The sequence below is a fragment of the Perna viridis genome, chromosome 1, assembly GCF_037379345.1.
Source record: "Perna viridis isolate PV_CMFRI_1.1 ecotype Kerala chromosome 1, ASM3737934v1, whole genome shotgun sequence".
In the NCBI taxonomy this organism is placed as follows: domain Eukaryota; kingdom Metazoa; phylum Mollusca; class Bivalvia; order Mytilida; family Mytilidae; genus Perna; species Perna viridis.
Genome location: NC_142445.1, coordinates 59,809,719 through 59,824,604, shown reverse-complemented (window position 1 = coordinate 59,824,604; position 14,886 = coordinate 59,809,719). Strand labels below are relative to the sequence as shown.

The 14,886-nt window shown below is 33.1% G+C and overlaps 2 protein-coding genes across 2 annotated transcripts; one reads left to right on the top strand and one right to left on the bottom strand.

Moving 5' to 3' along the window:
* Positions 1 to 2,969: 2,969 nt before the first annotated feature.
* On the bottom strand, positions 2,970 to 7,046 carry LOC148629635 (F-box only protein 4-like). The gene is made up of 6 exons (XM_088554697.1): positions 6,549 to 7,046; positions 5,698 to 5,909; positions 5,032 to 5,261; positions 4,226 to 4,474; positions 3,606 to 3,772; positions 2,970 to 3,278 (listed from the first exon to the last, which is right to left on the bottom strand). Exons 1-6 carry the CDS (start codon positions 6,879 to 6,881, stop codon positions 3,198 to 3,200), a joined length of 1,272 nt encoding a protein of 423 aa, XP_088410823.1. The 5' UTR covers positions 6,882 to 7,046; the 3' UTR covers positions 2,970 to 3,197.
* Positions 7,047 to 9,102: 2,056 nt separating this feature from the next.
* Positions 9,103 to 13,916, top strand: LOC148629634 (large ribosomal subunit protein eL37-like). Its single transcript, XM_088554513.1, has 4 exons — positions 9,103 to 9,152; positions 9,585 to 9,693; positions 11,826 to 11,910; positions 13,814 to 13,916. The coding sequence occupies exons 1-4, from the start codon at positions 9,150 to 9,152 to the stop codon at positions 13,890 to 13,892; spliced, it is 276 nt and encodes a 91-aa protein (XP_088410639.1). The 5' UTR covers positions 9,103 to 9,149; the 3' UTR covers positions 13,893 to 13,916.
* The last annotated feature ends 970 nt before the right edge of the window (positions 13,917 to 14,886 follow it).

The window sequence follows — 14,886 nt, the reverse complement described above, 5'->3', positions numbered from 1 at the left end:
TTTGATCTGTCAAAAAACATGGCCACTGTTACTAAAAATAGAATATAAGGGTCAGACAGTAATTTTTCGCATATATCTGCAAAACCGTTAGGTTTAACTAAATTCTGACATAGGTTAAAAGTGTTCAGCATGATGATAACTATCTGTGGTCAAATTTTTGTTTTAATATGTTAAGCCATGTTGAAGTTATTGGCCTTTTCCAACATTTTTGCTATTTTTAATGTTATTTCTTTCAAAAATCTTCTCCACTGACACTAATCGACCAATTGAGACCAAATGTGGTATGAATTTTTCCAGGGGTATCCTGCACAGAACTGTTGTGGGGATTTTTGATCTGTCAAAAAACATGGCCGTCGTTACCAAAAAATAGATAATAGGGGTCAGACAGAAGTTTTCGCATATATATCTCCAAAACCTTAGGTTAAGCTGAATTCTGACACGGATAAAAGTGTTCAGCATGATGAGATCTATCAGCAGTTAAATCTTCGTTTTAATCCGTTTAGCCATGTTGGAGTTATTGCCCTTTTTCAATGTTTTTTGCCATTTTTAATGTTATTTCTTTCAAAAAGTTTCTCCTCTGACACTACTTGACCAAGTGAAATCAAACTTGGTAAGAATGTTTCTTTGGGTATCCTGCATAGAACTGTAGTGGGGATTTTTGATCCATCGAAAAACATGGCCACTGTCACTAAAATTAGAACATAAGGGTTAGACAGTAGTTTTTGCAGATATCTCTAAACCATTAGGTTTAACTAATTTCTGATATGGGTAAAAGTGTTCAGCATGATGAGATCTATCTGTGGTCAGATTTTTGTTTTAATCTGTTAAGGTGTCACTAACCACTTCTAACGTTGCCATTACTTTACATGTTAAAATGGTAATTTTCAAAGTTTCACTGTGAATTCTCAGAACAAATGACATCTTAAAGTTGCATACCATTATGACACTTGGAAAATAAGGCTTCCAAAATCTTTATGCTAATGGTACGATGATTGTAGAAATTCTTCACAAAATTTACTTGAATAAATAATACTGAAAATCCTTCTCCTAACTGACAGCATGGAGGCAAATTACTCACACATGTAAACAATATTCATACACTTTTGTAGTTAATTACATATATGATTTTAAAGTACCCATTCTCAGCTTTATTTTGACTACTTTTAATCATAATACACACAAATAATGCACTTACGATGCATGTCTAGGTTCAGTGTGTTTTTGGTACTACATAGGGGGTAGGCCATTTGACCCAGAAGTGGTTAGTGAGACCTATTCATAATTTAATTTGTTAGAGAACTTTGAACATATTTTCCAGGTCACCCACTTTCGATACAAAAATAAATCTGTTTGCTTTGACATTAGAATGAGTTTAACATTCTATATGAACAAAAAAAAATGGTGGGGTTAAATTTATTCCGTGTCACTCGTATCACAGGATGTGCTTGGTTTTTACATGGGCAGTCTTTAAATCATAATCCAAATTTATAGCTGTTTATAGCTTGAATATTGGGTCCATATTTGCCCAAATGGTTTTATATTTATTTAATTTTGATATATTTCATAACTTATTGTTACACCAATGGACAAACAATGTAAAATGAGGGTGAGATCTCATGGTACCATTTGCTTCTAGATCACCTATCATCACCAAGCCACTTAGAGTCCATAATGATTGACTGATTGATCCTATGGCAGATATTTTGTGCATTTTTCAATAGACAATAGACAAAATCATGCTCTTTTGGTTGCACTAAATAGAGGCTACTGCAGATAATTTCTAGTCAATTTGTGCGAATAAAATTGAAATTTAGACACTCAGATCAGCAATTTAACAATTTTTACCCATATTTCTCCTAATTTATGTATGATTTTACTTACTAGTTATGAAATTTGTGTAATGTCATATCTCCTCTTCATAATAATAACTGACTGGGTTATGAGATCGGGACACTGAAATTAGATGGACATTATTTACACATCAAGAAGATTTAGATAATGCAGATGATCTTGCCTTACTCTCACATCTGGAGGAAAACATGCAATACAAAACAACCGAATTACAAAAGAACGCAATTTCAGTAGACTTGATCATCAACATCAAGCAAACCGAAGTGAAGGCCATAAACTGCAGAGTACCTCCTGATACTGAAGTAAATGGAAACCATCTAAAATTCTCTCCATCATTCACATACCTAGGAAACACTGTAACATCTGATAGTGGTGCTGACAAAGGTATCCAATCAAGAAAAGGAAAGGCAACAGGTGCATTTGTTAAACTCCAGAACATCCTGAAATTCTCAGTTATCAGTAGGAGAACCAACATCAAGATATACAACAGCAGTGTCCTCTCTGTTCTCCTGTAAGGATCAGAATGTTGGAGAATGACAGAGCGAGACATGAGAAAGCTATCCACTTTCCATAACAGATGCCTGCAAAAGATCATCAAGAAGACCTGCTGATGACTTGGCCAGAGTAGCACTAAGGTGGGCACCAGCAGGGAAGAGCAAACAGTGACGTCCACAAACAACATGGATATGAACGGTAGAAGCAGAGATGAAAAAGCTTGGTTACAGCTGGGAAGAATGGAAAAAGAAAGCATAGAACAGAGATGAATGGAGACTACCAGTCCTTACCCTGTGTGTCTTCAGGCATGACTAGTGAGTGAATGATAAAATTTTATCACAATCATGCCTTTTAGAGAAACAGAGAGAACCCTATCTGGAAGGGAATTGAACTGATCCAGATAGCTGATTACATGCATTCCACACCTTTTTGCCTTTTGTAGTATTGAACATATGTATTCATGTATGTACAAATACTCTACTACCTAAAATCATTATTTCAACAAGTTTACTAAATTAAACCAAGTCAGGTTTTTGTATGTTACATTGTAAAAGGCTCCTTTAATCAGCTTTAATTCAAAAAATGTCTTCAGTGACAGTATTCATCAGAACCTAATTCTTAAATAAGTAATAAAATAATATATTAAATTTGTAAAGTTTAACAAGAACAATAATCAACAGTTAGGTAATATAATGTCCTCTACCGGTGAGTAAGACGGTTTTGTTCCAAGCTATACATTGTTGACCTTATGTCCTTTACAGTCAGCCTGGTTATAAGAAAACTACTTGTGGAATATCGTGAAGAACACACTTTGGCACTGATTGTGTATTATTTATAGGTAGATTAATTGGTCATCGTCGATGAGCTTGTTCAATAGTCCAGGATATGCTGTCTATTACACCTTCAAGGTTCTCTACCCAGCAGTCTCTCACCTAAAAAAATATTGATTAAAACTTGAATACATGTACTTAAAACAGAAAAACTTACAGTAATGGTTGAGTTAATATAAAGATCTATTACAGTTTGAAAAATTTACACTTTGTAAAACATGGTATGAAAAAATAAAAATATCAGTAACTATTTACAAGTAAGATACATTTTTTTTAAGACCACCTCAGTTAGCTTCAATAGCTGCAATGATTAAAGTACATGTACTTCTTTAAATAAGGAAAATATTGACGTCAATTAAAACAATCTGAATTTTGTCATAATTCCTACATTAGTAAAGGAAAGTCTTAGATTGCGAACATTTCTTTTACCTGCCAAGGTCTGTTCAGTTTTCCTAAGTGTAGTGCCTCTACGACATCAATACATGGTATTCTAGGACTCTGTCTGTTAGGGATACAGGACATAACTAAAACTGGAATGTGTGTGTCTGACCATCTCTCTTTTAACACGGCAGACAATTCATAATTCTCATTAGCTCCTGAAAATATGAACTTGGTATTGTGAGTATGAAAGAGTAATCAAGGGAACCAAGGTTATAGCAGCAGTAATCAAAGAGTAATCAAGGGAACCAAGGTTATAGCGGTAATCAATGAGTAATCAAGGGAACCAAGGTTATAGCGGTAATCAAAGAGTAATCAAGGGAACCAAGGTTATAGTGGTAATCAAAGAGTAATCAAGGGAACCAAGGTTATAGTGGTAATCAAAGAGTAATCAAGGGAACCAAGGTTATAGCGGTAATCAAAAGAATGTAACACATTACACTTATTGGAAGGATGTTTATTTTTAATTTTGCTAAATCTTGATTTAATTATATTTTCTCAACATTTTGCATTTACATATTAATATGAATATTACATAAAGGATCTATTTAAATGCTTTAATTACCAAAAAATGTCTAACATTTTCTTAGAGACAATACATATTTACTTACTCAAGTTATCAGTTGAAGTAGCATCAACAACATACACAAATGCATCAACGACCCTACAGAAATCTCGTACAGCTGGTTTCAATTCCACTGTATCTTCACCTTCAGTATCTTTCTTGACCTGTATCAAATTATTGCCTGTCATTCTATTCCATGATTTCTGTGTCCTTTGCTGTTTAGAAGCCGAGTATAACACAGATAATTGGAATGTTTGTCCATTTGGAAGTTTATAATTCCAACCAGATCCAACCCCTTAAATCATGATATAAATTAAAATTAAAAATGATTTGATAATGAAGTAAAACTAGTGAAAGCAAAATAACTGCACAAACATACCCATAGCAATGTAATAATATTTTGTTGTTTTTATGAGTATTAATGAGTATTTTTGCTTTTTTTTTTTTTTTTTTTTGGGGGGGGGGGGGCGGCTTTACGTCTTTATTGGTTTTCCTCACCAATATGACAAATCCAATGCATAAAGGGTATTGTTGTGTTTTGAATTCTTTTTTATATTTCTAATCAAATTATAAAGTTGATTGTACATGGCAACAAATTCATACCGAAATAAAAAAAAAAAAAAGAATTCATTTAAGTACATCCACATGACAGGAAATAAATTAATACAATTACGACATTATGGTATTGGTTGTTAATTATTACGAATCATTTCAAGTAGAAGATTCCCTTGAATGCTCTCTAAATAATAACTTCCCCTTTAGTATAACAATATAATGTTATTTTGAATTTTTCATTAACTATTTGTTTTTCCCTTTGTATTTTCCAGGCTAGACAGTTGACAAAATATCTACCTTCAAATTGTCCAGAAACTAGTCCTATTCTTTCCATGTATCTATTGTCATCATATAGCAGTTTTCTAACTAGTCCACTAGTGTGATCTGATTCCAGCCCTGGTCCAAACATTGCTATTTTTGGAGTCCATGACTTTTTAGGTAAGAATGATTTAAGAAAGTCCATGAAACTAAATACAGCATCAGTTTTGTGCATTAGTTGGTTAATATGTGGTGAGCATTTAAGGTATCTGAAACATAAAGACAGTAATGTTTAGAAATTGCTTTCTAAAAATCTACCTTTCTCTTGTTTCCCCATTTGATAATTGGCAAATTCTAACATGAATATATGTATCATGTGCAACATACTTATACCATAAATATTCCTAGGGGGTCAAATTTACTTGGAGTTTCCATATAGCTTCAAATCAGTGGTCCATGTGAGGGAAAGAGTAAATCTACAATAATGTTTCAACTAAAATGGTTGAAGGTCCAGGACCAAGGTAAACACATGAAATTTCATAAGGTTAAGGTCCAAGACCACCATTAATTTGAACTAATTGAACTAACAGTTTGGAGTTACTTTTTACCATGTTCATATAAGTACTGATTGGGAATTATTTTGTAAGATATCAAAACAACACATTTCATACATGTAAGTTTCTCAGGATATTTTAGTAGCCTTACATTTCTTTATTGCTCCAGTCTGATTGAACCTCTTGATAAAGTTTTGGGTTTGTATTATGACCAATGGCATGCCAGTCTTTAACATCTCTCTCCATCATTTCTTTCCACAATATATTATCTTCACTGACAAAATACCAATCTCTACAGACACCTCCAATTCTACAGAGGTCCTCTGGTCCCAAGTAAGAAAATATATGCAACTTACAATCCAGCTATAATAGAAAAAAAAACTTTATTCATGAACATAAATATATGAATATAGCCATTAATGTTTGACTTGCACTTAAGAAAATAGTTTATTCTTGTGTTCCTTGTTCTACTCCATAAAATGTTCTGCTAGATAACAACTCCGGAAACTCAACTTATGAAAAATCATATTCCTACAAAAACATGTACCTGTAGCTTAAATCTTGTAGCTGCTTTTATTTGAGACTACTTTGGTGGGTCAGAATAACTTTGCTACATTAAGGCACAATAGGGTGCTCTAGCAAAGCGTGCAATTATGTAGAGATGTCAAGTTTGGTATACATAGTATAGCTGGAAAACACTCTTGGAAATTTGACTTAAAATTCAACTAGAAATGTGTTAGATATGAGAATTCTTGTTGATCATATGACTAAAGAGTGAACATCTTCGATGGTATGTAATTATAAAGTAATAGGACAACTCAGAACAACACAAACTTGGCGTTTAATCTAACTTGGTTTGCCATGCATTGAAGTTTCCCTGTCAGTTACAGAATTTTTGTTTATCTTCCTTCTGCTTATTCATGTCAGGCTTCAAAAGGAAAAGCCTGGCATTTGGTGTGCCTTCTACATTGTTATATTAAGTAGATGTCGAAGTGAACTTACTGGTAATTTGTGAAATAAGGAATCTTGTTGTGGATGATCTTCATAAGTGTCACACTTCCTCAAAGCCTTTTTGTTAAGATATTGCTGAAGACCTCCAGTCATTATTGAAATGTCTTTTGAATCACCCATCAGTTTTTTGTATTTCCTTACAAGATTTTTGAAAGCATAAACGACTGTTTGGTCCACTAAAGCTGGTTCGTCTCGTAAAACTTGTCCTTCGGTGTCAATTTTGTACAAATCACAAGTGCTTTCTGTTGCCTCTTTCGCTTTGCAGGAAGTACAATGTCCTAAATAAACTGTCGAAGATGTGTCATAAGGAATTATTTCCATCATTTTGTTTGTCTGTTAGTGCAAGAATGCTACAAATTGTCACACACATACTGAGAACTTGTAAAGCGTGTGCCTATATATTTTCGAAAGAGCACTTGTCAGAAGTTCCAACGTGGCCTGTGACAGATATTTGTTTACATCCTCTTAGTGACGTGACCTGGTGTTCACTGTTTCCGGGTCAAGACATAATAGTCAAATCGTCCAAAAGTCAATTCATCCTACATAATTTTCTCGCTTGCATACGGAATTGTTTAGTGTGGCGGAAAAGGTCGAGTAGGTCTGATTTCAGTATGGTTATATCTAAAATTCATGCAGATGTAAATTCAACGCCTATTTGACATTTCGAGTAGCACTGAAGTGTATTTACGGTAAACCCGACCCACTTTAGTTTATGCAAGGATTTTTTATATACACATGTAGTTGTCTAACTCCTTGTGTATTAAATGCTTGTAACTGTTGCCCTTGTAATGTTATATATGAGACATGAGATTTTTTTATTAGGTCAATTTTTTTTGTAAGAAATTTTCCCGATATGTTCAAAACAGAATTCAACTTCATTTTTACCTCCAATCAGATTACATAATGATAGAAATGAATTGTGATCTTGATTACATGTATATGATACTAAAATTCTTTTTTTAACACTTGGCAATGTAGACCAATGCATTTAAAATCAAAATGCCGAAATAAATGAGTCATCTAAATTGGATTTTTTTCAGAAGCATTTACATTGCTGGTTACTGCCAAATTTGTAAAGAAGAGGAAATCGAAAACGAAGAGCATTTTTTATTACACTGTAAGGCATATCAAACCAAACGTTTAACACTGTTTCAAAATACAAATTTTCTTAATATGTTTCAGCATAAAAAATTCAAACAAATCTTAAATCTAATGTTTAACCATAATTCAGAGCACTTCCTAACTGATTTCTGTTTATATAACAGGTTGCCTTGATATAAGAAATAATATGTTATAATGTAAAACTGTATCATTATCATATTATATATGTTACATGCTTCAACATGTTAGTATACAATTATGTTTGTTTGTATCATCATTGCCATCGGACTGTAACCGTGTATTGCATTATGAGTTTGTGTCAATAAAGAATTTGTAATTTGTAAAACAAAACCAATACATTTCTGGACGTGCGTCATCGTCATATATTTGTCAGCATATATATATATAAGTGTCTAAGACTCTCAAATAAGTAACATAAAGCAACTTAAAAAAATTAATAGCAGTATGGGTGGCGATGCCAATTCTCGTGACATCCTAATGATAGCATATACTGTTAAAATTACAATTTCAAAATGCTGAAATTTTAGGAAAATAGAATATCAACTTTACCAAAACATACATCATCAATGTGTATTCAATAAGTGCGCAAAGTTTGGATAATGTTGCTTTATTACTTTTTGAGTTACGTGCAAATTACATCACGTAGGTACCTTTCACAACATAAATTGGCACAAATAAAATAGCTAGCTTCAAAATACGGAAAATGAAGTAAAAAAATTTTTTTCCATAATATGAGGTCTTTAATATGTATATAATCACTGTGCAAAGTTTGAAAACAAATATTGCTTTAATACTTTTTGAGTTACAGATTTCACAAAGTATCTACCCCTAAGCGTGCCGAGCGGACAAACGGCCTGTGGACAGAGGGACGGAGCCGAGCGGCTACTACACATGCTTCCACTGTTGGTGACGAAGGTAAAACTAATGTTTTATTAGCTCACCTTGCGTAAGTCCGTATGAGCCATTGTCATTACATGGCGAGCGTCTTCGTGTGTCTTCGTTAAATTTTCTCTAAAAATCCACTCAGTGGATTATTACAAAACTTGGTCACCAACATTCTAATGAGGGAAAAATGTTCGAGTTTTTCATTTATTGGAAAAAAACTCCCCCATTAATTAGCAAGACATATTTTCAATTAGAAATATTGATTTTGCTTGCAGGTTAAATATAAATAAAAATATTGCACGTGCGAAGCAAACATTTTCATCAGGTTGACCCCCTTCTTTGTAATGTCCATTATTATTATTTCGAGTCTCGCACATGTATAGTAAAGCCCACGGTGCTCGCTGATTTAGGCAATGCCTACCCCATGTTATAATTAAATCTTTTAATTTAGAAAAATTGTTTTGCTTGTAAGTAGTTGTAAATCTGAGGCTCAACTTTTGAATTGTTGAAGTGACATGTTATATATGGGGCGAGTTGACAAACTTACAACCTTCTTTCTTTTCTACTTCCGGTAACTGGATCAACATGGTGAATAGTTAAAAATATTAAATAAATCTAATCCATCCTCCTCTATATTAGTCGTTAAGGTCTTTTATTTGTTTTATTAAGCATCTTTCCTGTCTCTTCTATCATTCTTTTTTTTTAAATTTGGAATTATTCACGACTTTAAGGTCGAAATGACTGCCGTTCCAGGCGAGTCGTTGTGTTGACATCATTTGAACATAACTGCGAGCAGTGTCTCTGTTGATGCAGACGACTACAGGTTGCATATTTTATCAGAGATTGCCATGAAGTAAGATTTTTTTGTTCTTTACTTAATGAAGTCTAAATAAGTTAAATGTCAGGATTTTGACGAACTGAAATTAGCATTGTACAGAGTCGGAGAGTAGTATAAATCACTGCATTGTATAACTATAAGTTAAATTATTTCTTTAAATGTATGCCTGTTGTTTTTAATAGACGAAAGGAACATCCAGTTTTGGTAAAAGGATCAACAAGACCCATACACATGATCGTAGAACGGGTCGCCGCAATTACCATATCCAAAAGAAGACAACACCAGGTCACTGTAAGTATTTCCACTATTCACGAAAAACTTCAATGATAATGTTCATGATTAGAAATCCATTACTCGAGGTTTGAAACTTAATCAAACTTAATGGACTTCTCATGCTATTAATATTCTATGGATCAAAAGCTAAATGCCAGCGACAATGAGTATAGTGGTTTAACCTGATTCCAATGCTGAAATATTGCTGCTCAGACGTTAAATCCCAACAAACAAACAATGATTCCAATGCAATCACAAATTTTGAGGTTTTTTTTTGTAAGAAAGAATAGGGCTTCTGTTTGTGGATCATATGTTATTAACATAAACAATAATGGTGGCCTGTGACCCTTGCAGTGTTCTCCCTAAAGATTTTCATATACATTTGTAACGTCTTGGTAATCCCCGAATTTCAAATTAAGCATTTTGCATCTACATGTAGATATTATAACATTTGTATTGGACCCTATAGGAAGGTCTTTTGCAAAAGTATCCTGGTAAAAAAATAAGAGCATCAGGGTAATGTGATGCCATGTGCAGTCTTTCTGAAGGTTTGTCGCCAGTAAAAAATCCGGAACGCCAGACCAGAAGTCAGGAAAATTTCCAATATTAGTAATTTTTAATTCAGGTCAAAATGGACGGTAAAACTTGGTTTGGTCCTGAAAATATTATGTCATCACAGGATCGAATGTTCTGAAAAAAAAAACTGAACCTTGGAAAGACTGCATATGGCTATGGGGAGATCACTGCCTTGTCATTTATCCATTAAATCAGTCAGCATTTAAAGTCAATAATTTTTCAACATTTAATAGAAGAATATCCAGGCTATATGTATAGAAACAAACATGTCCATCAATTGTTGTTTTGAAATTTATTTTTGAGGCTTTATTATATAGTTTATATTTTGACCATCACAGAGGGGTTGATACAATATTTAGATTATTTACCATACTCGAATTCATGTCAGATTTACATTTTTAATAAAAAAATTTATTAAAAATGTTTTTTTCATTTTTGTCGTTATATACTACAATTCTCTTACAATTATTTCTCATTCTTACCTCCAAAATTGAAGTGATTCCATATTAGTTTTTCTATAGAACGATAGCACTGTAAATTCGCCATCTTGTTTCTATAGATATTTTGAGATGTTTCCTATTCCCTCACAATTGAATGTTACTCATTTTTAGTAATTTCCTATGTGAAATCTTGAACTTGGAGGTAAAGTTAACAAAGTGGCAATCTTGGATGGCCTGGTTGCAGAGTAAGGTCTCTTTTCTGATTAGTTTAAACAATGCCAGCACTCCACAGTATTGTAGAACTGCCTAATTTTGGTCTTGTAATCTGGTGCTTTGTAACATTTATCACTGTCAAGCATCTGTAAATCTATATATCTAGAAATAGCTCAAGCCAAGGCCTTCAGGATGCAGTAAAAATTTTCTGGAAAAAAATTACCCACAGCAAAGAGGGTTACCATAGAAACCATGCTAAAATATGCGAAAATTTGCAAGAAAGTTCATAAAATAAGGTTTAAAAATATCAAATTTCCCGCAAAATATCTTAAATTTTTATTTCATCCCCTGAAACTGTCCAAACTTTTTCCTTCCAAAATCCCTTCCTCGTATGGGCATCGCCAGTTATATTTTGAGCTATTTCACTTTGTAATCCACTTAATAAATTTAGCATGGTAAAAAGTTGACTTACTTTCATTTTCACAATGAAGTCAAATTATCATTGAAAAAAAAGCCCCTCCAACATTGAAAATATATAAAACATTGCAAAATACTTTTAAAAGTCCCCTTTTTCAGAAAATGTTTTATCAACAATAGATTCTTCGTTTTTGATCACTATAGCAACCAGTTTCCATTTATGTCATTTTTCATCCCTAGCTAAAAGTGTGAAACTAAACTAAACTGTGGAGTGCTGGCAATGATCTACCTGCAAGAGTAGACAAGGACGAATCAGCATGACCTTACATAGTATTAGTCTCTTCAAGGACAGATCTAAATAGTTATAATTTTTACCATTTTCACTTTTTTTTTTTTTTTTTGACATCTGTAACACACGAGTGTATAAACATCCTTAAATGGATATGTATATGAACCAAATTCTTCAATTTATTTAACACTTTATTTTTCATTTTTGATTTGCAGACAACTGGTCCAAAAAGGCAAAGAGGAGGCACACAACAGGAACAGGACGCATGAGGCATTTGAAAAAAGTCTTCAGAAGATTCAGGTATGTATGAACAGCATTTTCTCTTAATGCAGAGGACTTAACCTTGAAAGTTTCTCTTATTTTTTGTACAGTAAACAGGCATTCCAAAGGTCCACCCAACATTGAAACAAGTCCAGTAAAATTGGGTTTGGTCCAGTAGGAGTTGATATCTGCTGGACCAAAATGCGTGATTATTATGAAATTATTACATAATGACATAACAACAGTGTGAACCCTTTTTTTTTTCATTCTTCTTGGCTGATTTTTTTCCGCTTTTTAGCAGAATTCTGCTATTGGAAATCAGAAGTTTGTCGTTAAGATTCAGTTTTTTTTTTTTTTCTCCTGATTTTATCAACATCCGCTTTGACCTCCTTGTAAAATCATTTCTGAATCCAGCAACACTGAATATAAAGTGTTAGGTTGATAGAAATATTTTGTAATGTAAAAGATAATAATATTGTTCAAGTTTAACATATACTACCGTATATACTCGAGTATATGTTGGACCTCCCTTTTCAGTCCAAAATTTCTGGAACCTAGCCTTGACCTGCTTATAAGTCTGATCACTGACATTCTTTAATTAGAATGAGTATACCTGTTCAATAAATGTTGAAAAAAATAATTACAAGCCAAAGTTGTTTTTATAGTAGTAATTAAGTAATTAAATTTTGGACAAGCCATGTGGATTGTTTTGATACAGCCATTTTTTCATTCATTTTAATTTTGGTACAACCAACAACCCAAGTTAAAATCATAAATATAGTGAACAACAAAGAATAAAACAGAAAGTTAATGATACTCTAACAACTCATTTTTGGAGATATTTCAGTAAGTTAAGAGGTTTTATCTTAAAGAAAAAGAAATTCATTAAAAGAATTGCAATTATCAACTAAAATATTGATTACTTTTGTCACAAATTATGGTAGGTTGTTGGGTCATGTTTCTATTACACCTGTGGGTCTTTAGCTATCTGAGTGATCAGGTAAAAATCAGTACACAAAATGGTTGAGTGGGAAACAAGAATAAAATCATGAGGGGCCAGTATTTAGGTAAAATGAAAGACTAAACAGTAAATTTTAGCTGTGAAAGGTAGAAGATAAAGACCTAAAACCAACATTTACAGTTTAATAATTACATTAGGGTAAACGGTGCTGGTATGGCTGTTCAATGTTGGTGTCATGCTCATGTCAGTTATCAAATTTTGGACATTTTTAAGCTAAAAATTTTAGTTCATAGGCTAGATCACGTCTGCAAGTCGGAACCCTTCCCAACAATTAAAAATTTAAGTCCTAAAAATCTGACTTATAGGCGAGTGTATACAGTAGTCATGAACCTATCACATGCCACTTTGGCAAGTGCTCAATAATTAGCACGAGCCAAATGCAGTTTTCACCTGCTTTTGAAAAGTTTGTGTGTGGCAGTTTCACACATTGTAACAAGCTGTCTTGTTTAGTCATTTTTTTACCTGTGAAGTTAGGCATAAACTGGACCAAATGTAAAACAATGTCTGAAAGACCTTTGCTATGAGGATAACATTTTTTTGGGATTTTATTTTCTATGAAAAGGAGCATCAAGTTCTTAACTTGCTTTACGCTGAAGAACTTAATCTGTTTTGTTTTCATTGAAGCTGTTGAAAAGACATACTATACAATTCTATGATAGTGTTCTTTCCTTTGCTTATCTCTCCAGCTTGTAAACCAGTTGTTGATACTTTAAAATACTGCCTTGACAATTCAAAAAAGATGTTTTGCTGTACAGAAGGCTAGACAATATTGTGTTTGATGCTGGCAGGGTGAAGTAATGCAGTCTTAATAATGAATAACCATTTTAGCCTTTAAGCTTTAACTAATGTTGGACATGCATGTACAGTTTTATTGTTATCCTTTTAATTTCATAAACGTGTGTTTTTTGTTTTCTTTTTTAGAAATGGTTTCAGGGAAGGAACCACACCAAAGCCAAGAAGGCGATCAGCTGCAGCTCCAACTGCTGTTGCCACAAAATAAACAATAAAGTTCCTGTAAAAAAAATTAACTCTTTGCTTGCAATTATGGTCCTTGTAGTTACATGATTCATTGAATTGATAGGCAGGCCCTACATAATTTATTTCTCTTCCTTGTGAAATTTTCACCAAAAAAATTAGGTGGAGCAAGACATATTTAAACAAATTTATTTTGTACTTATTAAAAAAAAATAGTGCTAAAAGACAGAAGTCGCAATTTCTACTTGTAGACATTACTTTACATGTGGCCATGTAATGGTATTAGGCTAATGGCATTGTCTGGAGTCACTTGTATTTCATGCAGGATCATAATATTAGTGTACAAATCTCAATTTATTTTACCATTTACCACTGAGGTTCCACTATATAAATAGGTCACTACAGATAACTTTATGACAATTTGTGGAAATAAAGGTATATTGAGACACATAAACAAGCAAATCCAACACCACATTATGGAGATTCATGAAGAAAAAGATAGGTATTCTCTTGTTTTTTTTTTCTTTTTTTGTTATAAAAATCTATAGCCATGGCAAAATAAGGCCATACAAAAAAATGCCTAGATTCACAGGCTACTTTTTTAAAAAAAGAACGCGGGAGGGAGGCTTTTTTATGATCAATAGGAACTGCACATACAAGAAAGTAGTAATAACATGTAGTCCAATTATTGCACCCTATCATTCTCCTTGTTCAGTAGAGGCATACAAATTGGATGTCATCTGAAAGCTAAATGAACTAGCAATACTCTAAAAACTCCAGGCCCCTTAACATGGCTAAATTTCAAAACGATAGTACTGACTTCTCCACCTGTCTACTTTCACTTTACCATTACACAAGGTATGTTGATATTTTTATGAGAGATAGGTGAAGGGTGACCATAATGATACCTCTCTAGCACCATCTGTACTGGTGTAAAACAATTTTAGCCTTATAAAAAGCTGAATTTAACATAATGGAGACCAGAAATAGTGGTATGACACCACGAGACACTTTCGTTT